Source organism: Stomoxys calcitrans, chromosome 3 (genome assembly GCF_963082655.1).
Source record: "Stomoxys calcitrans chromosome 3, idStoCalc2.1, whole genome shotgun sequence".
Lineage (NCBI taxonomy): Eukaryota > Metazoa > Arthropoda > Insecta > Diptera > Muscidae > Stomoxys > Stomoxys calcitrans.
In genome coordinates, this window is record NC_081554.1 from 54,830,672 (window position 1) to 54,855,876 (window position 25,205).

A 25,205-nucleotide genomic window follows, 5' to 3' on the forward strand; every position below is an offset into this window, starting at 1 on the left:
AAGCTCATTTTTGGCTCAATGGGTACGTAAATTAGACGAATTGTCGATTTTTGAGTGAAGATCAGCCAGTAGCATTGCAAGAGCTATGCATTCAGAAAAATTCACAGTTTGATGCGGTACATGGGCTGGAGGCATCATTGGACCGTACTTCTTCAAAGATGACGTGAATAGTGGCGTAACTGTGAATGGTGAGCGCTAACGTGAGATGATATCCATTTTTTTTTAGCCCAAATTGTAAGAGCTTGTGTTGCATGATATGTGGTTTCAACAAGACGGTGCCACATGCCACACAGTACGCGTAACAGTGGACTTATTAGGAGGCTAGACCGGTCAATTGACCGCCAAGTTCGTGCGACTTAATGCCTTTAGACTTTTTTTGTGGGGCTCATGGCTATACAGACAAACCCGCTTCAATTGGCACATTGGAAGACAACATTGAAGCATTTATTAGGGAGATACCGGACGAAATGATGGAAAGAGTATGTCAAAATTAGACTAAGCGGATGGACCATTTGAGGCGCAGTCACGGTCAACATTTGCATGAAATAATCTTCAAACATTAAATTGTATGGAACGTACTATCGATTCAAATAAAGATTTCATAAATTTTTCTGAATTTTATATGTTTTTTTTTAACAACTTCCCTATAGCTCTTATAAAATCACCCTTTAGTAGTGTGCTATACCGTTAATGGTGCGTGAAGGTCTCGTTTTCTTAGGCATGAGTATCTCTTCGAATAAAAGTTGTCAAAGCTCTGCAGCTATCTGATATGCCGTGTGAGAACGGGTAGAGATATCTTTTTGGAATGGTTAGATCTGATGGGGAAGCAAAATTGGGTGCAAAATTTCAGAGCTCGAGATTGTCCGGACGCCTTTTGGCAGGCCCTTAAAATTGGTCACCTCAATATTTCGTAATTTTTTTTGGAGTTACCAAATTTTCGTTTGTGGTCCAACTTCTAATTTTTTTTGCTGAATAGTGCTCAAAAATATGAAGAAAAATATCTTTCACCAAAAAATTCCTTAAATATTTGTAAAATTGACAATCTTTAAATTAAGTTTGCTAATCTTTGGCTCGAATCTTTAAAATTAGGACAAACATTTTAGAATTAAAAACGGCTGAACCGATTTTGTGGAAGGAGCAATAAGCCATTCGAAGTTTTGATATCTGAAGGGGAAGGGCCCGCTCCTCTTTATCCCTTTTTTTGAAAAACCCAGATATATACACCAATCCAGAAAATATGGCACTCAAGTGAAAAGTGTTTGCCAGTAGAGTACGAATATTATATTAAAAAAATTAGGTTAGAAGTATCTGGGAGAGCCCAAACCCCAAAACCCCTTTAGCAGGTATTTTGGCCGATCATGACATTTATAATAAGCTATAATCTAATTAGTCTATGAATGATAAAAACATTTTTTTAATTTTACTAACAACTTTTTTTTTCTCAATTTTCTTTCCTTACAGGTATGTACCCCGATACATAGATGTTTCTTAATTGTACCTCTTGGTTTCAGGTATTTTTTTTTATATTCATTTGAGTTCTAGATTTTAATCATTATATTTTGGGTTGCCCAAAAAGTATTTGCGGATTTTTCATATAGTCGGCGTTGACAAATTTTTTCACAGCTTGTGACTCTGTAATTGCATTCTTTCCTCTGTCAGTTATCAGCTGTTACTTTTAGCTTGCTTTAGAAAAAAAGTGTAAAAAAAGTATATTTGATTAAAGTTCATTCTAAGTTTTATTAAAAATGCATTTACTTTCTTTTAAAAAATCCGCAATTACTTTTTGGGCAACCCAAACCTATACAAATTTAGCTTAAAGCTCTTTGTAACATATAACCGAGTCCAAAGATGTCATTTTTAACTGGGTCCTTTTGAATCTTTAATGTCGTTAAATATGCTTTTTATTTTAATAAATTGTGGTAACCCAGTCACATTTTGTGGTTTTCGTCCAAAGCTTTTTATCTGAGAAATAAAAATCTGAACTCAATCAAATATTCAAGAGACGGCGTCAATTTGTTTACATAAATTTCATATGGGGAAAAAAACAACCGCTGACGCTAGCGCCAAAAGCCAGCGGCATGAGAGTCCCATATGAAATGCTTTCAAAACAACTTGACGCTGACTCTTCGATTGGGTTTAGACTTTAAAGTGGTAGAAAGAGAGGGAGAGAGAGAGTGAAAGATACTGTTTTCTCTCGGCGTGCTTTATAAAAATTATAGACAATAGACATTCTATAGATGAATTTTTCCTCTCTCAAAATGAAGAATGATTAGAAATTGGATCGATTTAAGGTTTTGGGCCCATAAAAGGCGCATTTATTGTCCGATTGTGCAGAAATTTGGGACAGTGAGTTGTGTAAGGCTCTTCGAAATCCTTCTTCAATTTGGCCCAGATAGGTCCAGATTTGAATATAGATGCCATATAGACCGGTCTCTCGATTTAAGGTTTTAGGCCCATAAAAGACGCATTTATTGCCCGATGTCGCCGAAATTTGAGACAGTGAGTTAAGTAAAGCCCCTCGAAATATTTCTGCAACTTGGCCTAGATCGATGAAGATTTGCATATAGCTGCCATATAGACCGATCGTTCGACTTAAGGTTTGGGCCCATAAAAGGCGTATTTATTGTCCGATTTCTCCGAAATTTGGGACAGTGAGTTGTGTTAGGCTCTTCGACATATTTCTGCAATTTGGCCCAGATCAGTTCAGATTTGGATATAGCTGCCATGTAGTCCGATCTCTCGATTTATGGTTTTGGACCCATAAAAGGTGCTATTATTGACCGATGGTGCCGAAATTTGAGACAGTGAGTTCAATTTGGCCCAGATCGGTCCAGATTTGGATAAAGCTGCCATATAGACCGATCTTTCGATTAAAAGTCTTGGTCCCCTAAAAGCGCATTTATAATTCGATTTCGCTGAAATTTGGCACAGTGACTAACGTTAGGAAATCCGTGTCGTATATGGTTCAGATCGGTCTATATTTGGATATAGCTACCAATAGCAACCAATATCTGCAAAATTGAACAATGACTTGTATTTATTAGACCACTCAATGTTCGTGCCGAAATTCGTCCAAATCGGTCCAAATTTCGATATAGCTGCTATGGGGGCATAAATTATGCATTTTCCACAGGATTATGGCGAAAGGTGGTATGCATATATACGCGAGGTGGTGGGTATCCAAAGTTTGGCCCGGCCGAACTTAACGCCTTTTCACTTGCTTTCATTTTATTTTTGTTCTTTTTTATTTTATTTTTATTTTATTTCTGTTATTTTTTATTTTATTTTACTTTATTCTATTTTATTTTATTTTATTTTATTTTATTTTATTTTATTTTATTTTATTTTATTTTATTTTATTTTATTTTATTTTATTTCATTTTATTTTATTTTAATTTTATTTTATTTTATTTTATTTTTTTTTAATTTTAATTTATTTTTATATTATTTTATTTTATTTTAATTTTTATTTTATTTTAATTTTTATTTTATTTTAATTTTTATTTTAATTTTAATTTTATTTTATTTTAATTTATTTTATTTTGTTTAATTTAATTTAATTTTTATTTTATTTTATTTTATTATAGTTTTAAAGTGTTTATTTATTTTTTTAATTTTCGATGTACTTTTTTTCTCAGTTTAGTGCGGTAACTCTGCTCTGTAGTATAAAGCTTTTATTTATCTGCGAGATTTAAAGAGAGAGAGAGAGCGAAAGAGGATTTCTCTCATTTTGATCAATAATAATCATTAGGCCACCTCTCTACACATTATTGTTGTTTTGGGTACAGTGAAGAGAAGAGGGAGCCTTTGGTTTGTTTTCATTGCTTTGCTGTTGCAAGCAAACAATGCAAATATGCGTTGAATGCCTTAACCGAGTGCAATGCTCAGTGCGTTCTTAAGCTGCCCACGGTAAAGACGACCATAAGTCTTCAGGCAATTTCGAAAAATAAAAAAAAAAAATAGAAAAAAAAATCGAAACGTGGGGCCGGTTTATTTTTGTTTTTTTCCTTTGAAATTCGAATTTCATTAAAAGTGTTTATATAAGTAAATGTCGCATATAAATACTACGTGAACGAATGATTTATTATCATAAAAAAAGAAAAACAAAATAGATAAAAATAAAATAACCAAAATAGAAAGCTAAAGGAAACAGTCATTTTTTGTACAAATAAGTGCTAAAGTCAAAGTGTGTGTGTTTTTTTTTGATATTTTTAAATCCGGCAACTTTCTACTGTTGGCAAACGCATTATCCATACATAATTCAATCTTTGGTTTGCGTGATCTTTCTTGGCGTGTACAAAAACTAAGCGATTTTCTTGCCATCGCCTTTATTTGAACAACCATAATTGCCTGACAATCAAATCAAACCATTGGCAGCGAACGCTCTCTATGATTTATGATTAACTGATTGATGCTGAATGTAGTGTCAGTTAGCCAAATAGTTCAACAGCTAGGAAAAAGTGTGTCAATAAAAAGCAGAGTGTGATTGTGTGCAATAGTAAACAAAAACAACTTAAAAGAAAATCCCATTGGAAAAATACAATCAACGCTGTCTTGTTAGTGATTCTCTAAGCTGGGAAAAGTGAATAGAAAACCCCCCACCTTTCCTGTGATACAAAAGAAAAACTGCAATTATTTGCCGATTGCAATTACAGGCTCGACCACTGACGACTGTTGCAATTATCAGCTCAGACATTGTTTTTCTATAGTTTGAACATAATTTTTCATGCTATTTTGATTTGCTAAGGCCACACGTTCACACAACACACACGCACAGCTGTATACTGTATAAAGAAGACTGTAATTCATCTAGCCATTAACCGCAGCAAACATGTTTTAGTAAGTATTACTTTATTATTTTTTTCGTTCTTTTTTTTTTTTAAATAATTTTTGTAATCAGCACTTTGGATCACCCTTCTCAGTCTTGTTGAAGGGGAGTTAAAGTGTAAGGCGATAGTAGAAGGTAGAGCGGTAATGTGGTGGTGGGGGCATAGCATGTTTTGTGATTGCACTTGAAAGACCTTGATTTATTTAGACCGCAAACACTAGCACAATAAGAGTCTACTCGTCTCATTTCGTATTGACACTTTTTATACCCTACACCACTACTGTGGTACAGGGTATTATAACCTAGTGAATTTGTTTGTAACACCCAAAAGAAAGAGAGATAGACCCATTGATAAGCATACCGCATTAAGTCCACATCGGACGAACATATATATGAGAGCTATATCTAAATCTGAACCGATTTCTGTGAAATTCGCCAATAATGTCGAGACTTACAAGACAACCCTTCGTAAAAAATTTTGTGGGAATTTGTTTACAAATGACGATATAATTGCAATTTTAGTCCAAATCGGACGATTTCTGTAAAATTCTCCAATAATGTCGAGTCTTATAAGAGAACCCTTCGTGCAAAATTTTGTGCAAATTGGTTTACAAATGACGATATAATTGCAATTTAAGTCCAAATCGGACGAAAATATATATGGGAGCTATATCTAAATCTGAACCGATTTCTGTGAAATTCGCCAATATTGTCGAGACTTATAAGAGAACCCGTCGTGCAAAATTTCGTGAGAATCGGTTTACAAATGACAATATAATTGCAAATTAAGTCCACATCGGGCGAAAATATATATGGGAGCTATATCTAAATCTGAACCGATTTCCATGAAATTCGCCAATAATGTCGAGAGAACCCGTTGTGCAAAATTTCGTGAGAATCAGTTTACTAATGACAATATAATTGCAAATTAAGTCCACATCGGACGAACATATATATGGGAGCTATATCTAAATCTAAACCGATTTCTGTAAAATTCACCAATAATGTCGAGATTTATAAGAGAATCACTCGTGCAATATTTCGTGAGAATTGGTTTACAAATAACGATATAATCGCAATTTTAGTCCAAATCGGACGAACATATATATGGGAGCTATAACAAATATATCTATAAGTGAGCTCGTAGTCCTATGTGTTCCGTTATGATATCAACAGCTATACTGACCTCCTTCTTGCTTCCTTTCAGTAATATCCTCGTCTTCTCACGATCTGGATCCCCCATAGGATTTTCGCCGTCCTACCGACCGTTTCGCTGTTGCACAATGATGCATGCGCATTCGTCGCCCACTGCGTCGACCCGAAAGGCTTCGGGTTAACCAAGTTTATTGACGGCAGTCCTCTGGCCTTCACCGCCAAATCGTCTGCCTTTTCATTTCCCCTTACTCCCGGCCCGGCAACCAAACGATACGGTTTGTGACATCCTCAGAGAAGGCGTTAATCTCCTTCTTACACTAAAAGACAGTTAGTGATCTTACCGTCCTGGTTGTTATTGCAATTATGGCAATTTTACTGTCGGTAAAGATGTTCACACTCGACGTCCTCGAATTAGCACCACACCAATTCACGCATTCCGTGATCGCCCGTATCTCTGCCTGCAGGACCGTATTATGGTCAGGCAGTCTAAAACAGATCTCAGTCCCTGGGTTCTCAATGTAGAACCACACGCCCACTCTGTCCTCTAGCTTTGACCCATCCGTGTAACATGATTTTCCAGATGGCAATACTAGGGTTCCGTCAATCCAAGACTGTGCCGATGGCAGCAGTGCCTCGCACTCGACTTCAAGGTTCATCTCAGGTATCCAATGGGAAACCTCTTCCCTTCCTTTCAGGTTTCCTATCAAATGCTAATTTTGCCCATGAATATTCCACTAAGGAACAGGGGCAAACTTCTCACATATCAATGAGTGCAGTCCGATTCAAGTTTTTGGCTCAATGATAAGGGGAATCCTTTTTATAGCCGAGTCTGAACGACACCTCTTTGGAGAGAAGTTTTACATGGCATAGTACCTCACAAATGTTGCCAACATTAGGAGGGGAAAACCACCGCTGAAAATTTTTTCTGATGGTCTCGCCAGGATTCGAACCCAGGCTTTCAGCGTCTTAGGTGGACATGCCAGCCTCTGCTCTACGGTGGCCTCCTATCGTAGCTTCGATTATACCGCGATGGTATGAGCTGCTCCTATCGCCTTAATTCTCATAGCCGCAGTTGCTGGCCCACACTTAATCTGTATGTCAATGGGTCGGTATATCTAGAATAGTCCCCAGTGCCCTAGTGGTCCTCATCGCTCCTCCTATGCCAAGACATCATGTTCTTTGAACCTGTTTATGTTGCACTTTTTCTCCATAGCAGTCCACCAAACTACTGATGCTTAAGTAAGTATTGGTCTAATCAAGCTCCTGTAGAGCCAGTGAACTATCCTCGGACTCAGGCCCCATTTCGAGCCTACGGCTCATCCACATAGTGGTCAACCTCTGTGAGCCTTCTCAGTACGCTCCTGAATGTAACGCTTCAAATTCAGTTTCCTGTCCAATCGGTTCATAACAATTTTTATCCATTATCCTTTGTTTGCCTATAAAGCTATATCGGCCAAAGAACTTGACAAATACGATCCATGGTGAAAGGTATATAAGATTCGGCCTGACTAGAACTTAGCACGTTTTTACTTGTTCTTTCTGAGGAATACAAGTTTCTTCTCTCTCCATTTCTCCTGAAACCACTCCTTATCTGCCACATTCTTGGCTTCAGTAGCATTTTGACACTCTTGGTCGTACCATGAGTTTCTTGGTAGAGCTGGCAAACTATCGATAAACGCAACATTCGATATTTTCGATAGTTTTAATAATAAATATCGGTAGTATCGATACTATCGTTAATTTCCCGTCACCTATATTTCGAAGGAAAATGGGAAGCAAAAATCAGGAGACCGATTTATATATAGAATAGAAGCAATATCAATGCACAGACCAAATAAAACCAAGACTAAACCAAGACAGTTGGAAGTCATGAGAGAAATCGTTGTAGAAAATGTTAGCCTAATCGGATTAAAATTGCGCCCTCTATAGGCGCAATCTATCTTAAAGAATGGATTCAGTGTCGGATTGCTTATTATACCCACCACCGTAGGATAGAGGGTATATTCATTTAGTCATTCCGTTGGCAACACATCGAAATATCAATTTTCGACCCTACAAAGTATATATATTTCGGATCGTCGTAAAATTCGAAGACGATTTAACGATGTCCGAGTGTCTGTCCGTTCGTCCGCCCGTCTGTTGTAATCACTCTAGAGCCTTCAGAAATTGAGATATTGAGCTGAAATTTGGCACAGATACGTCTTTTTGATGCACGTGGGTTAAGTTCTTGAACGGGCCAAATCGGACCATATTTGGATATAGCTGCTATATAGACCGATTTTCCGATAAAGGGCCTAATGCCCATAAAAGCTGGATTTTTCATACGATTTTGCTGAAATTCGAAATAATGAGTAGTTTAAGGCTTCCCGACAGCTGACATAAAAATGGTTCAGATTGGATTATATTTAGATATAGCTGTCATATAGACCGATCTCCCGATAAAGGGTCTAAAGACCATAAAAGCTTTATTTATTACGCGATTTCGCTGAAATTTGTAACAGTGAATTATTTTAAGCCTCCCGACATATGATCTAAATATTGATTAGATCGGTCCATATTTACATATAGCTGCCATGTAGACCGATCTCCCGATAAAGGGTCTGTAGCTCATAAAAACTTTATTTATTTATTACCCGATTTCGCTGAAATTTAAAACAGTGGGCTATTTCAGGCCTTCCGACATCTGGCATAAATATGATTAAGACCGGACTATATTTAGATATAGCTGCCATATAGACCGATCTCCCGATAAAGGGTCTGAAGCTCATAAAAGCTTTAATTATTACCCGATTTCGCTGAAATTTAAAACAGTGGTTTATTTTAAGCCTCTCGACATCTGACCTAAATATGGTTCAGATCGGACTATATTTAGATATAGCTGTCATATAGACCGATCTCCCGATAAAGGGTCTGAAGCTCATAAAAGCATTACTTCTTACCCGATTTCGCTGAAATTGGCAACAGTGGGTTATTTTAAGCCTCTCAATATAGGTCCCAAATATTGATTAGATCGGTCCATATTTAGGTATAGCTGCCATATAGACTGATCTCCCGATAAAGGGTCTGAAGCTCATAAAAGCTTTATATATTACCCGATTTCGCTAAAATTTGAAACAGTGAGTTATTTGTAGCCTCCTGACACCCGCCGTAAATATGGTTTAGATCGGACTATATTTAGATATAGCTGCCATATAGACCGATCTCCCGATTAAGGGTCTGAAGCTCATTAAAGCTTTATTTATTACCCGATTTCGCTGAAATTTAAAAAAGTGAGTTATTTTTAGCCTGCCGACATCTGACCTAAATATGGTTCAGATCGGACTTTATTTAGATATAGCTGCTATAGAGACCGATTTTCCGATAAAGGGTATAATGCCCACAAAAGCTTTATTTTTCATCCGATTTTGCTGAAAATTCGAAACAGTGAGTTTTTCTGAGCTTCACGATATCCTACCTTAATATGGTTCAGATCGGTTTATAATTGGATATATCTGCCAAAAAGACCAATATTTTGTTTTATAATTGAAGAGTGAAAAATCCGCAATTTCTTTTTGGGCAACCATGTGTATATTAGACCACTAAATGTCCATGCCAAGTTTGGGTGCATAGGTTATCCAATATTCACCGGATTGTGACAAAAGGCCATTACGTATATACCCGAGGTGGTGGGAGGCCACCGTAGCGCAGAGGTTAGCATGTCCGCCTATGACGTTGAACGCCTGGGTTCGAATCCTGGCGAGACCATCAGAAAAAGTTTTTTGCGGTGGTTTTCCCCTCCTAATGCTGGTAACATTTGTGAGGTACTATGCCATGTAAAACTTCTCTCCAAAGAGGTTTCGCACTGAGGTACGCCGTTCGGACTCGGCTCTAAAAAGGAGGCCCCTTATCATTGAGCTTAAATTTGAATCGGACTGCACTCATTGATATGTGAGAAGTTTGCCCCTGTTCCTTAGTGGAATGTTCATGGGCAAAATTTGCTATTTTTACCTGAGGTGGTGGGTATCCAAAGTTCGGCCCGGCCGAACTTAATGCCTTTTTACTTGTTTTTGTTTAATTTTGCAAAAATTGAACTTTTGCATTATCATCCATCGGAAAAATATCAATCGATATTCAGTCAAAAAATTAAATATCGATAGTATCGATGATAGTGCCATCTATATTTTGCCAGCTTTATTACTTGGGAGAGGCTTCTGGTACCCAACTACGAATTTTTAACGGCATTTTTCATCGAGTATCGGTAGTACCGTCGATATTTTGCCAGCTTTATTACTTGGCAGAGGCTTCTGGTACCCAACTACGAATTTTTAACGGCATTTTTCATCGAGGGGGCTGTGGTTTGCCACTGCGCCGTTATATCATCGAGACAAAGGGTGCTTTCATCAAACAGTCGGGGAAGTCGTGTGGAGTATGCCGTTGCTATCTGTTGCGTTTGCAGCTTTGGCCAGCTTTTTTGCAGTGTCAGATTGTACTCTTCTCAAAAAAAAACTTATATAACCTTTTATTATTCCCAGACCTACAAAAGCTGAAAAATTTAAAAAAAATTGTTTTTTTTTAGGAAATTTCATCGAAATTTGATTTTTATTGTAGTCTGATTCTTCGTTTATTGTTTGATCAGTTCTGAAAAATAATTTTTTTTCCTTTGTAAAAATTTTTTTTGTTTGATATAATCAACAATTTAGTACATAAACTTTTGGCATTATGCTCCTTTTTGTCGATGGCAAACATAACCTTTTTTAAAACAGCCAAAGTATCTATCTTCGTCTTTGGTGATCTTAGGGTGACATTTTGTATGCAAATACAAATGCTTTGCTAGTATTATCTTCACTTTATTCAATCTAATTTTAAATTCTAATTTAAATTCAAATTATATCACTTGCAAATGTGTAATGCTCTCTCTCTCTCTCACTCACTCTCTACCACCTGACTAAGTGACAGGGTGGGCACTGTGGGCACTTCTTCTTGTTGTGCAGTCATCATCATCATCTGCCTGCCTACATTGGTTTTGTATGCAGTATAAATATGTATGTCATTTATTTTCCTACATATGTTGTGCATTTTTATTATTGTTGGCTAAATTACATTGTTTAAGGTAAAAAGAAAGAAAATCGTTTGCATTACTTTACGATCATCAGTGAGTATGGTTGATTTCCATATACGTTGTTGCTGTCATTCATTCATTCATTTATTGCCTTTGTCCGTTTTGTCTCTCATAAACATGTATTTTGTTGTTACTGATGCTGTTGATATTTTTGTTCCGCTTCAAGACTTTAGAAAGTTTATGAGGTGATTTTAAAGTCTACGCACTGAAAAAATATGTGAAATTTTCAAAGTTTTTAACAAGTTTTCAAGTACTAAGAGTCTCGTCCACTTGGAATTTTGCGCTGAAAGGAATAACTTTGAAAACTATTTTTCTGAGTGTATTTACCACCAACCGCGACAAGTTAAGGAATGACGAAAGTCAACGTTTTGCTGTCTCTCGTGTAGGCCCACAAGGCAATTCATTCATTAAATTGCATTCAACAATGCACAATATAAAGATGTTTATTTAATTACAGAAGGTAATTAATGTAACTTTGCGAAGCTTGTTTCTCGATTAAAAAAAAAAATATTGAATTACCAAATTGGTTGATGGAAAAACCAAATTTAGCTTTAAATATTAAATTAGTGTTTCCTTTGCAACTATGGAAAAAACGAATTTACAAAAATATTGAAACTAAATAACTCACTATTTACTGGGGTGGTCAATCATATAAGCAGTTTGGAATGTTTTCTGGTTAGAGTCTGTTTTTACATTTTCATGTCATGTCTTACATCCATAGAAAAAACCAACCCCTGTGTTGATAATGTTGACCCCTTTGACAATTTTTTTTTATTTTTTAATGAAAAGATATCACAAAAATTCCAAATTAAACATTCTAGAAACTTAAAAAATTTTACAAAAATTAAAAAATAAAAAAAAACGAATATATAAAAAAACAAAAAAAAAAAAAAAACAATTTAACACAAAAAGTCGATCTAGCAATGTACGTCCGTGTGCCCGTCTGTGCAAAGGACGCTAATATTTTGTAGACGGTTGATATTTTGCACAATTCTTCCTATTAGTATAGGTCAGTTGGGATTGTAAATGGACCATATCGGTCCATATTTAGATGCAGCCCCCATACAAGTCGATCTCAGATCTCGACTTGTTAGGCCTCTAGAGGGCGCAACTGCACGTTTTACTTGCTTTTTTTAATAAAAAAATCAAGAAACCTATTAAAAAAAAACTAAAAATTAACAATTCTAACAATTCTAAAAAAAATTCACAAAAATTAAAGAATTCCAAGAAAATGCATTAAAAATAAAATAGAGGTATGATTTTATGCTATTGGCAATAATGTATGCTCTTTGACAAAAAAATTTTATAAAAAAAAAAATAAAACAACACATTTCATTGAAAGAACTTATTTTTTACGAATAAATTACTTATAACTTTTTTATTTTTAATTTATTTTCTAATACTTATTTATATTTAACTTGTTTTTTATTTTTTAATTTTTTTTTTAATTTTTAATTTAATTTTCTTTTTAACTTTTAATTTATTTTTCAATTAAATTTTTTAATTTGTAATTTTTTTATTATATTTTTTTCATTTTATTTTTTTATTTTTAATATTTATTTTTTATTTTTAATTTAAATTTAGAATAAAAAAATTATTTTTATTTTATTTTTAATTTTTTTTTACAATTTTTTTTTAAGTTTGTTTTTTTATATATAATTTTTGTTTAATTTTTAATGTTTTATTATTTTTAACTGTTTTTATTTGTAATTTTAATTGTTAATTTAATTTATTTTTTATTATAAGCTTTAATTAATTTTTTATAATTAATGTTTTTATTTTTGGTTTTGTTATTTTTACTTTTAATTAATTTTTTATTTTTAATTATATTTATTTTTTTTTATATTTTTTATTTTTAATTATATTTATTTTTTTATATTTTTTATTTTTGTTTATTTTTATTATTAATATTATTTTCATTTATTTTTATTTTTTTTTTTATTTTTTATTTTAATTTTTTTTTTATTTTTTATTTTTAATTTTTAATTTTTCTTTTATTTTTTATTTTTTATTTTTAATTTTTTTTATTTTTTATTTTTAATTTTTAATTTTTTTTTATTTTTAATTTTTTTTATTTTTAATTTTTTTTATTTTTATATATTTTTTTTATTTTTATATATTTTTTTTTATTTATTTGTTTTATTCGTGTTTTGTAAAGTTTTTTTTATTTAAAATTTTTTTATAAATTTTTTTATTTTTTTTTTATTTTTTTTTTATTTGCTTTTTTTATTTTTATTTTTAATTTTATTATTTTTTTTATTTTATGTCTGTTTTTTTATTTATTTTTATTTTTATTTTTAATTTTTTTTTTTATTTTTTATTTTTAATTTTTAAATTTTTTTGTTTTTATTTTTTTTATTGATTGTTACTATTAATTTTTAGTATTCTTTATTATTATTATTTTTTTTATTTGTATTTTTAAATAATATGAGAATTTGAGAAATCTTAAACAGTTTTTTCTATTTTTGTAAAAAAAAAAAATAATAGTGATCAACGATTTTTCAAATAGAAAGGGAAAGCCAAAGGTTCCACACGCCAACCACGTTGAGTTGCGTTTCGCCACCACCGAGGGCATCTTACCAAACCAAAATGCTCCTTACCTTAATTGCGGATGCTTCAAATGTCGTAGATTTTTAGGTCGTACTTACAATATTAAAGTTTTTGCAAAAAAGTTCATTAAAAGAAAAATTAACAAAAATCTAAAATTATAAAAAACCAATTAATTTTTTTATTTTATTTTGTTTTATTTTATTTATTTTTTTTATTTTTATTTATTTATTTATAGTTTTATTTTTATTTTTATTTTTTTTTATTTTTCTTTTTATTTATTTATTTATTGTTTTATCTTTATTTTTATTTTTATTATTTTTTTTTTATTTTTATTTTTATTTATTTATTTATTGTTTTATCTTTATTTTTATTTTTAATTTTTTTGTTAATTTTGTTACTAATAATTTTTATATTCTTTTTATTTAGTTTTCTTTAACAAAAATATTAAATCATGAAAAACCAATTAAATTTTTTTATTTCTTTTATTTTATTTTTTTTATTTGGTTTAATTTTTTTTTTGTTTTTGCTTATTGAGATTCCAATGCAGGATATTGTCCGGCTTTAGACCATTGTTTAATGCTTTCTATTCGAAGAATAGTATAGCAAAAAACATTTAAAAAGTCAGCTAAAAGTGTGTTGTTGCTAGAAGCATTTGACTGGTTTCCTTTATCGTGCTTTCAATTTCAAATTGAACTTTTGCTTTGTTTATGCCGGTTTTTAGTACAAGGCGCTCAAGTAGTTGTTATAGTTACCAACATTCGATGTTTTTGGTTTTTCTCCCTTAAGTGTTGGCTAGGATTTTATTGGTGTCTTGAACTTATTCTCTAATAACTTAGTTTTAACTGCTACTAATTGAGTTTTTTTTGGAAAATTTTCTGAAAAATATAATTTCTTTCAGTGTAGTGAATCATTAAAATGTTATAACAATAAATCAATAATTTCTTCACCAATTATTTATAACATGCAACAACCATATTCCACACCTAAGATCTTCGACCTCTAACGTTTTGTATACGCCAATTGGTTGGTTCAATCATTCATGATTAACAATCAAAGTGTCTGTCGGTATGCCTTCCTGCCTGTTTGCTTAACACACACACTTTATTTTTAATTTTTTTTATTTTTATATATTTTTTTTTTATTTTTATATATTTTTTTTTATTTTTATATATTTTTTTTATTTATTTGTTTTATTCGTGTTTTGTAAAGTTTTTTTTATTTAAAATTTTTTTATAAATTTTTTTATTTTTTTTATATGCTTTTTTTATTTTTATTTTTAATTTTATTATTTTTTTATTTTATGTCTGTTTTTTTATTTATTTTTATTTTTAATTTTTTTTTTATTTTTAATTTTTTTTTTATTTTTTATTTTTAATTTTTAAATTTTTTTGTTTTTATTTTTTTTATTGATTGTTACTATTAATTTTTAATATTCTTTATTATTATTATTTTTTTTATTTTTATTTTTAAATAATATGAGAATTTGAGAAATCTTAAACAGTTTTTTCTATTTTTGTAAATAAAAAAAAATAATAGTGATCAACGATTTTTCAAATAGAAAGGGAAAGCCAAAGGTTCCACACGCCAACCATGTTGAGTTGCGTTTCGCCACCACCGAGGGCATCTTACCAAACCAAAATGCTCCTTACCTTAATTGCGGATGCTTCAAATGTCGTAGATTTTTAGGTCGTACTTACAATATTAAAGTTTTTGCAAAAAAGTTCATTAAAAGAAAAATTAACAAAAATCTAAAATTATAAAAAACCAATTAATTTTTTTATTTTATTTTGTTTTATTTTATTTATTTTTTTTATTTTTATTTATTTATTTATAGTTTTATTTTTATTTATTTTTTTTTTTATTTTTATTTTTATTTTTTTTTATTTTTATTTTTATTTTTTTTTTTATTTTTATTTTTATTTTTTTTTTATTTTTATTTATTTATTTATTTATTTATTGTTTTATTTTTATTTTTATTTATTTTTTTTTATTTTTATTTATTTTTTTTTTATTTTTATTTATTTATATTTTTTTTTATTTATTTATTTATTGTTTTATCTTTATTTTTATTTTTATTCTTGTTATTTTTATTTTTAATTTTGTTACTATTAATTTTTATATTCTTTTTATTTATTTTTCTTTAATTTTTATTAAAAAATTAACAAAAATATTAAATCATGAAAAACCAATAAAATTTTTTTATTTCTTTTTATTTTATTTTATTTTTTTTATTTGGTTTAATTTTTTTTTTGTTTTTGCCTATTGAGATTCCATTGCAGGATATTGTCCGGCTTTAGACCATTGTTTAATGCTTTCTATTCGAAGAATAGTATAGCAAAAAACATTTAAAAAGTCAGCTAAAAGTGTGTTGTTGCTAGAAGCATTTGACTGGTTTCCTTTATCGCGATTTTATTTTCAAATTGACCTTTTGCTTTGTTTATGCCGGTTTTTAGTATAAGGCGCTAGAGTAGTTGTTATAGTTACCAACATTCGATGTTTTTGGTTTTTCTCCCTTTAGTGTTTGCTAGGATTTTATTGGTGTCTTAAACTTTTTCTCTAATAACTTAGTTTTAACTGCTACTAATTGAGTTTTTTTTGGAAAATTTTCTGAAAAATATAATTTCTTTCAGTGTAGTGAATCATTAAAATGTTATAACAATAAATCAATAATTTCTTCACCAATTATTTATAACATGCAACAACCATATTCCACACCTAAGATCTTCGACCTCTAACGTTTTGTATACGCCAATTGGTTGGTTCAATCATTCATGATTAACAATCAAATTGTCTGTCGGAATGCCTTCCTGCCTGTTTGCTTAACATACTTCAACCATATACCACGCATTTAATTAATTTAAGAGCAATAAACTTTGTGGGACAAAAACACGACACAAGACAATGTTAACATTTGTTTGAAACAAAAACAAAAACTTTGTGCAATCGTTAACGAATCAAGTGGCAATTCAACATTTCGAAATTCAACTTTTGATTTCTAACCCTATTGAGTTTTTATGTTTGTTTATATTTCCGTTATAAGGCCTCTTTCGAAAGATCTGTGAATTGCCTCTAAGGTGTGTAGAAAATTTTGGAATTCTAATTAAAATTTTAATAACAACATAAAAAACACCCTTCTCTTGTTGAGAATGGTTTTTTTTGTGTAAAGTGCCATCTATCATCAACGGGCGCAGCAACGCCCTCTATGTGCTTCAAATGCTGCTGTCAATATTGTAAGAAAGGGAGAAGCAAGAAATTCCATTGCAAGCTATATTAAGCATTTTAATAGCCTTTTGGTCTCATACCACAATTTGAATGCGTAAAATCTTATGTGCGTCTGGGTGTGAATTGTGCAACGTGTTGCACATTCCATTCCTCTCATTCATCACCAGCATGCTGCATCGAGTTGCCATAAAAGACGCATCGCATATTGCACAATATTGACCTACATTTCACTTTTGTTTGTTTGCCTTCCTCCTTACTTTTGATTTTATATATATTTCTGCGGTTTGTTGGCAAAAATGCTCAATCAGTTGGTTTCTTGTATGCCCTACATCATTTCTTTTAAACGGGGTGTCATAACAAATGCAGTATTTTTCTTAGTTAGCAGACACCTTCGGTTTTGAAGAGCTCCGCTGCGGCAAACCGTCGCTTCATCATCTTCCCCGCATGCCCTACAGATGCTATCACTTGCCGCACCGATTTAGCATAAGTGAGCTCGTAGTCCTATGTGTCCCATTATAGTACCCTCTTACCTCCTTTCAGTAATAGCCTCGACTTCTCACGATCTGGATCCCCCCATAGGATTTTCGCCGTCCTACCGATCTTTTCGCAGTTACACAGAGTTGCATTCGCATTCATCTTCCATGCCCTTAACCCGGACTTCGTCGACGCGAAAGGGTTAACCTAGTTTATTGACGGCAGTCCTCTGGCCTTTACCGCCAAATCGTCTGCCCTTTCATTGCCCCTCACTCCGTTATGACCCGACACCCAAACGATGCGGATCCTCAGAGAAGGCGTTCATCTTACGTTACACTGCAATACTGTTCGTGACCTTACCGTCCTGGTTGTTATTGCCCTCAAGACAATTTTACTGTACGTAAAACACTCGACGTCCTCGTGTCAGCACTACACCACCTCACGCATTCCATGATCGCCCGGATCTCCGCCTGCAGGACCGTATAATGGTCAGGCAGTCTAAAACAGATCTCAGTCTCTGGGTTCTCCATGTAGACCCCCAGGCCCACTCTATCCTCTAGCTTTGATCCATCCGTGTAACATGATCTCCCAGATGGTAATACTAGGGTTCCGTCCATTCAGAACTGTGCCGCTGGCAGCAGTGCCTCGCACTGGACCTCAAGGTCCATCTCAGGTATCCTTTCGGAAACCTCTTCCCTTCCTTTCAGGTTTCCTATCGTCGCCTCGATTATACTGCAATGGTATGAGCTGCTCCCATCGCCTTAAGTCTCATAGCAGCAGTGGCTGCGTCACACTTAATCTGTATGTCAATGGGTCGGATATCTAGAATAGTCTCCGGTGCCCTAGTGGGCGTGGTCCTCATCGCTCCAGCTATTCCAAGACAACATGTTCTCTGAACCTGTTGTATGCACTTTCTCTCCATAGTAGTCTACCAAACTACTGAGTAGTAAGTAAGTATTGGTCTAATCACGCTTCTGTAGAGCCAGTGGACTAACCTCGGATTCAGGCCCCATTTCGAGCCTACGGCCCGTCTTCATAGTGCCCCACATCTGTGAGCCTTCTCAGTACGCTCCTGAATGTGACACTTCCAATTCAGTTTCCCGTCCAAGATCACATCTAAGTATTTGACCTGGTCAGATATCGAAATCGTCTTATTGAGGAAACGTGTGCATTTAATAATGTGTGGACCAACACATTGATTCAATCCTTATACCAGTACCGAGTAGACCGGGTGCTTAAATACTGGATAAACCATATGCTAAGGAACATGTGGATAAATTGTGTGTCCCATGACATCAATATAAGGGAGAAAGTGGCACAAGGCACGCCACAGGGGAGCATTTTATAGCCACTCCGCTTGGGTGACCACCATAAATGACCTATTACGGATGCTGACTGAGGTGGGATTTGAGCCTGTCAGACGATGTAATAATACACCGCAGACCATTTTATTGGGTTGCCCAAAAAGTAATTGCGGATTTTTCATATAGTCGGCGTTGAAAAATTTTTTCACAGCTTGCGACTCTGTAATTGCATTCTTTCTTCTGTCAGTTATCAGCTGTTACTTTTAGCTTGCTTTAGAAAAAAAGTATATTTGATTAAAGTTCATTCTAAGTTTCAATAAAAATGCATTTACTTTCTTTTAAAAAATCCGCAATTACTTTTTGGGCAACCCAATATAATACTTCTTAGAGGTAAGGATCCGAACCAGCTATGCAGAAGGGCCGAGGGGGTCTTGCATATGACTGGGCCAGACCCAGAGGTCTCAACGTTACCCCAGAAATGACAGAAATATGCCTGTTCACGAAAAAAAAGGAAGGTGGGCCAATTTGTCGAACCTAGGGCACCGGAGACTTCTAGAGTGGAAGAGGTTATCGATGGTATACCTGACACGACAATGGAGGTCGAGGGCTGTTGACATCACCTGCTGATAATTTTTCTTGGTCGAAAATGAAATCGTGATACAAGAAACTAGTCATACTTCTAGCAACAACACACTTTTTGCTGTCTTTTAAATGTTTCTTATTTTTGTTATTTTTTTGTTTTTGTATTTTTGTTATTTTTTTGTTTTTGTATTTTTTTTGTTTTTGTAATTTTTTTGTTTTTGTATTTTTTTTGTTTTTGTAATTTTTTTGTTTTTGTATTTTTTTTGTTTTTGTAATTTTTTTGTTTTTGTTACTTTTTTTATTTGTTTTGTTTTTTATTTTTTTTATTTATTTTGTTTTTTATTTTTTTTTTGTTTTTTATTTTTTTTTTTTGTTTTTTATTTTTTTTTTTGTTTATTATTTTTTTTTGTTTTTTTATTTTTTTTGTTTTTTTATTTTTTTTTGTTTTTTTTTGTTTGTTTGTTTGTTTTTTTTTATTTATTATTTTTTTTTGTTTTGTTATTTTTTTGTTTTTGTTATTTTTGTTTTTTTATTATTTTTATTTTTTTTTGTTCTTTTTTATGTTTTTTTTTGTTCTTTTTTATTTTTTTTTTATTTTTGTTTTTTTTTTATTTGTTTTCTATTTTTTTATTTTTTTGTTTTTGTTTTTGTTCTTGTTATTTTTGTTATTTTTTTGTTTTTATTTTTTTTTGTTTTTGTTTTTGTTCTTCTTATTTTTGTTATATTTTTTGTTATTTTTTTGTTTTTGTTTTTTTTTGTTTTTGTTATTTTTTGTTTTTTTTATATCTTTTTTTATTTTTTTCATTCATTTTGTTTTTTGTTTGTTCTTTTTTCAATTTTTTTTGTTTGTTCTTTTTTATTTTTTTTGTTTTTTTTTTATTAATATTTTGTATTTGTTTTATTTTTATAATTTTTTTTTTCTTTATTTGATTCTTGTTTTTATTTTTTTTTTTTGTTTTTTTTTTTTTTATTTTTGTTTTTTTTATTTTTATTTTTTTTTTTTTTTATTTTTTTTTTATTTTTTTTTTGTTTTTTTTTTATTTTTTTTTATTTTTTGTTTGTTTTTTGTTTTTTTTTTTAATTTTTGTTTTTTTTTTTAATTTGTGTTTTTTTAATTTTGTTTGTTTTTTAATTTTTTTTTTATTTACTTTTTTTTATTTATTTTTTTTATTTATTTTTTTTTTAATTATTTTTTTTTTATTTATTTTTTTTGTTATTTATTTTTGGTTTTTTTATTTAAATTTTTTATTCGTTTTCTATTTATTTTAGTTTTATATATTTTTGTTTTTCTTTATTTGTTTCTTGTTTTTATTTTTTTGTTTTTTTATTTTAATTTTTTTTTGGTTTGTTTTTGATCTATTTTTCGTTTTTTATTTATATTTTTTATTTGTTTTTTAGTTTAATTTTTTATTATTTAATTTTTATATAGTTTTATTTTTATATATTTTTGTTTTTCTTTCTTTTTTTTGTTTTTTGGTTTTACTTTTTTTTTGTTTTTGTATTTTTTTTTTGTTTTTGTATTTTTTTTTTTGTTTTTTTATTTTTTTATATTTTTAATTTAATTTATTTTCTTAGATTTTGAATTAATTTTTTTAGTTTTAATAGTTTTTTTATTGTACTCCCTTTCATTCACTTTCACTTAAATGTATTTTTATCTTTTGCAGATTATTTATCATTTAATTTCATGTTGTTTTTTTATACAATTTTGATGTTATTGAATAAATATATACATAATGTTTATTTTTCATATTATTATTATTAAATTAATTGCGTTGCATTTATTTTTTTATGCTATGATTAAAATTATTTACATGACTGGCTGTTAAGTAAACAGTTAACCAAATAAGTAAACAGTTGATTATTTTTATTTTATTAACTATTATTTTTGAATTTTTTTTTGTTTATGCTGCCATTGTTTTTTAATAAGTTACAAGTCTCCGGTGGTTTTTTAAATTTTCATTTTTACATTTTGTGTTGCCGCACCCTCTGTGGTAATTTTAAATTTGACGTGCTTATGTGCATACATTACGTTCACGCTTCGGTGTCAACGTCTTGGCACAACTATTTTTATTTCGTTGGATGGTTTCGTTCTTCTATCATCATACATGTCTATAAAGTTTACGCGCACACCCATTGCTTACTTCTCATTCATATGCATATCATTTTTGTTTAAAAAACCACAGAAGAAAAAAATCGCATAGGACACTCAAGAAGAAAGCAAAGAGCAAGTGGTAAAAGTTGTAAAATGTAAACTTTTATGCACTTATGTTGGCCCCTATAACTACAGCTGCGATGTCTCAAATGGATGGACGGACAGAGGATCATGAATATGACAATTATGTGCATACATGTTACAAGTCATGCATTGAGGGAGCAAAACAGTGGTTACTTTTCAATTTTCAAAACTTGTCTAGGCATTGTTTGTAACCCACAACAACTGTTGGCTACTTTACACTGCTCTTTGTTACTTCAGTGATGGTAGCAAGTGAAATTTTATGAAAATTAATTAAAACTTTAACATGACTTTCATTTATAAAATAAAGTCAACATGTCTAAATATGAATTAAGAAATGTTTACTTTGAACGTCTGATTTATGTCATTCTTTAAAAACGATTACTTTCTTTTCACTTTTCTAACAATTTAATTTCTGTGTGATATTTTTATTATAATCCTTAGCATAGATTGTGTCCCAATCCTCCTAAGCACGCTTAGATTAGTTTTAACACTTGTGGTGATGAATTTAGTTTATCTTTCGTATAAGTGAAATGTTGCAAGCAAAAATGTACCAAGTACCATAGAATACGAAAAGTTTCAATGAAATATATGAAAAACAATTATAGGGTACCTCAGGAAAAAACAAATGTGTTTTAAAATTGTTATAAAAATATGGACATTTTTCTATTTTTTTTTTGTAATTTTGTTATTATGGCCGCACCTGGCCTTCACCGCCAAATCGTCGTGGTACGTTCCATGATTTTGAGTATAAAGGACGTAAGGCTTATGGGTCTGTAGGCCTTTGGTATCGTATAACTAGCCTTGCCGGGCTTGGGTATAAACACCACCCTTGCCTCCTGCCAGGTTTTTGGAGTATATGCAAGTCCTAGTAACGCCGGAAATATTCCGTCAGGCTCGGGTGTCTTAAATGGTTTGAGGCTCCTCAAGGATTCCTTCACCATGAATTGCGTTATTATAAACCTTCGATCAACGTCATTATTCCAAGATTCCGATGTCTCCGTGAGTCCCTTCGTATCCTGTGGAAAATGGGTTTTCATCAAAAGCCTCAACATGTCCTCTGTTGTCTCTGCTCTCACTCCCATGTCGTCTACTAAAGTTTCAGTTTGGACATGGGTTTTTGAGAGAAACTATTTTATCTTGGCGGCGTCATTAACGTTATCGACCTGTTCGCAGAAAACCCTCCAGGAGGCACGTTTTGCCGCTCTGGTAATCTTATTGTATTCGTTGAGTCGTGTGTAATACACATCCCAATAAACGTCCGCTTTTTTACGACGTGCTCTGTTATAAAGTCTGTGGACCTCTTTCCCATTATTGCGAATCTCGACGGTCATCCAGGGTTTTTCTTGGGCTGATTTCCTTTCCCGAAGAGTACAGCCATCTTCGGAGGACCCCACCAGTGCAGTCGTATTTCATCAATGTTTTCTATGCTTGGACAATCTAAATTATCTTGCCCAAGTCTTCTTCTGAGTAGCCTTCCGAATTTTGTCCAGTTGGTTTGCAGCTTATTCCGAAAGCTTATCGGATTCGGCGCTGGCCGTGCTTTTTTAAACCCAATGTAGTGATGGTCAGAGAAAGAGTGTTCCCTATAAAGTATAAATATTCTTGATCGTCGTAAAAATCTAAGACGATGTCTCTCCGTCTGACCGTCTCTCCGTCTGTCTGTTGAAATCACGCTACAGTCTTTAAAAATAGAGATATTGAGCTGAAACTTTGCACAGAATGTTTTTTTTTTGTCTATAAGCAGGATAAGTTCGAAGATGGGCTATATCGGACTATATATTGATATAGCCCCCATACAGATCGATCCGCTGACTAAAGGTCTTGGCCAAAAAATCCCCATTAATAATCCGATTTTGCTGAAATTTGGGACGGTGAGTTGCGTTAGGGCTGATGCCATTCTTCAATATGACCCAGATCGGTCCAAATTTGGATATACCTGCCATATAGACCGATCTCCCGACTTAAGGTTTTGGACCCATAAAAGGTGCATTTAATGTCTGATTTCGCCGAAATTTGGGACAGTGAGTTGTGTTAGGCTCCTCGACATCTTTCTTTAATTTGTCCCAGATCGGTTCAGATTTGGATATAGCTGTCGTATAGACCGATCTTTCGATTTAAGTTTTTGGGCAATAAAAGGTGCATTTGTTGTGCGATTTCGCCGAAATCTGGGACAGTGAGTTGTGTTAAACCGATCTTGGGTCTTGACTTCTGGAGCCTCTAGAGGGCGCAATTGTTATCCGATTTGGCTGAAATTTTGCATGAAGTTGTTTGTTATGCCTTCGAACAAATGTGCTAAATATGGTTCAAATCAGTTCATAACTTGATATAGCTGTCATATAAACCCATCTTGGATCATGACTTCTTGAGCCACTAGAGGGTGCAATTTTTATCTGATTTGGCTGAAATTATGCATGAGGTGTTCAGTTATGACTTGCAACAACTGTGCTTAGCACGGGTCAAATCGGTACATAACTTGATATAGCTGCCATATAAACCGATCTGGGATCTTGACTTTTTAGGTCTCTAGAGGGCGCGATTGTTATCCGATTTGGCTGAAATGTTGTACAACGGTTTCTCCCATGATTTTCAACAATCGATCTGTAGTCTGATACAACTCCCATCTAAACCTATCACCCAATTATGCTTCGTGAGTCCCTACTAGGCGCAATTCTTATCCGAATGGACTGAAATATTACGCAATGACTTATGCTATGGTCTTCAACATTCAATTCACTTATGGGCCGAATCGAACTATAACTTGATAAAGCGCCATTGGCATAACAATTCTTATCCATTATTGTTTGTTTGCTAAAAAAAGAGATACCTCGCAGAGAACTCGACAAATGCCATCCATGGTGGAGGGTACAAAAGATTCAGCCCGGCCGATTTTTGCAAGCTCTTAATTGTTTAATTTAAAAATCGTTCCCTTGTTTTTTCGTTTTGTAATCTAGAAAATTCCAATTTTGCACTTTCACCAAAGTGCTTTAGGTCATTTTTGCTTTCAAAGCACCCATAACACACAAACATTTGCCCATAAGCTTGCCTATGTTTATCCCTTCCATGGCACATCGTTTACAAATGACACTTTTGGTCTTAAAATTAATTGAAAAGTTGACCCGGTCAATAACTTTAATATTGTGTGTCTTTGTCCGTATGGCAAATGCATGTAAATGTTTTTCAGTTTTTCTGTTTTTATTATTTTTGTTGTTATGTTTGGTTTTTTTTTTTATGTAAATATTACAGGCCATGCATGTTGTACTTTAAATGCGGTAAATGGCAATGTGCCCAAACGTACCCAACATACAAACCTTTTGAACAAATGACACTTGAGGAGGGAGGAGCATTAGAAGTGGAGCCGCATACGCGGCAGTCTGCTGCTGATGCCAGAGCTGCTGCAATGACAACAGCCAAGCCAGTATTAATAAAAAAAAGTAGAGAATGAAAAAAAAAAGCCCCAAAAAGTATGCAACATTTTTCGTTGCAATCATTTAAATGAAGATACCCTTCCTTCCGGTCTGCCGCTCTTCCTTCCTTCCTGTATCCTGCTAGTCGACACCATTGCACATCCATTCCTCTATCCTCTATCATGACCAGAAGGGCTACAAATTAATGTTTGTCGTTTGTTGTTGTTTTTGAGAGCGAAATATTTTTCCTGTTTTTTTTTGTCAGTTTTTGAGTGTGTAAATATGTGACGATGCATAAAGAGTGCCATTAAAAATAGTTTTACAATTTCCGCTTTTGTCATCGTCTGTGTTT

At 32.3% G+C, this 25,205-nt stretch overlaps 1 protein-coding gene across 5 annotated transcripts in view; it reads left to right on the forward strand.

Moving 5' to 3' along the window:
- Window positions 1-25,205, forward strand: part of LOC106095391 (dnaJ homolog subfamily C member 7) — an 83,835-nt gene that overhangs the window by 12,460 nt on the left and 46,170 nt on the right. The window contains exon 1 of one of the 5 annotated variants that reach the window (XM_059364624.1): window positions 4,013-4,839. The exons of the other annotated variants lie outside the window; for them this stretch is intronic. Within the exon in view, the coding sequence (XP_059220607.1) occupies window positions 4,832-4,839 (8 nt within the window). The 5' untranslated portion in view covers window positions 4,013-4,831. Of the gene's footprint in view, window positions 1-4,012; window positions 4,840-25,205 lie in introns of those variants that run through there. 5 annotated transcript variants of the gene reach the window in all.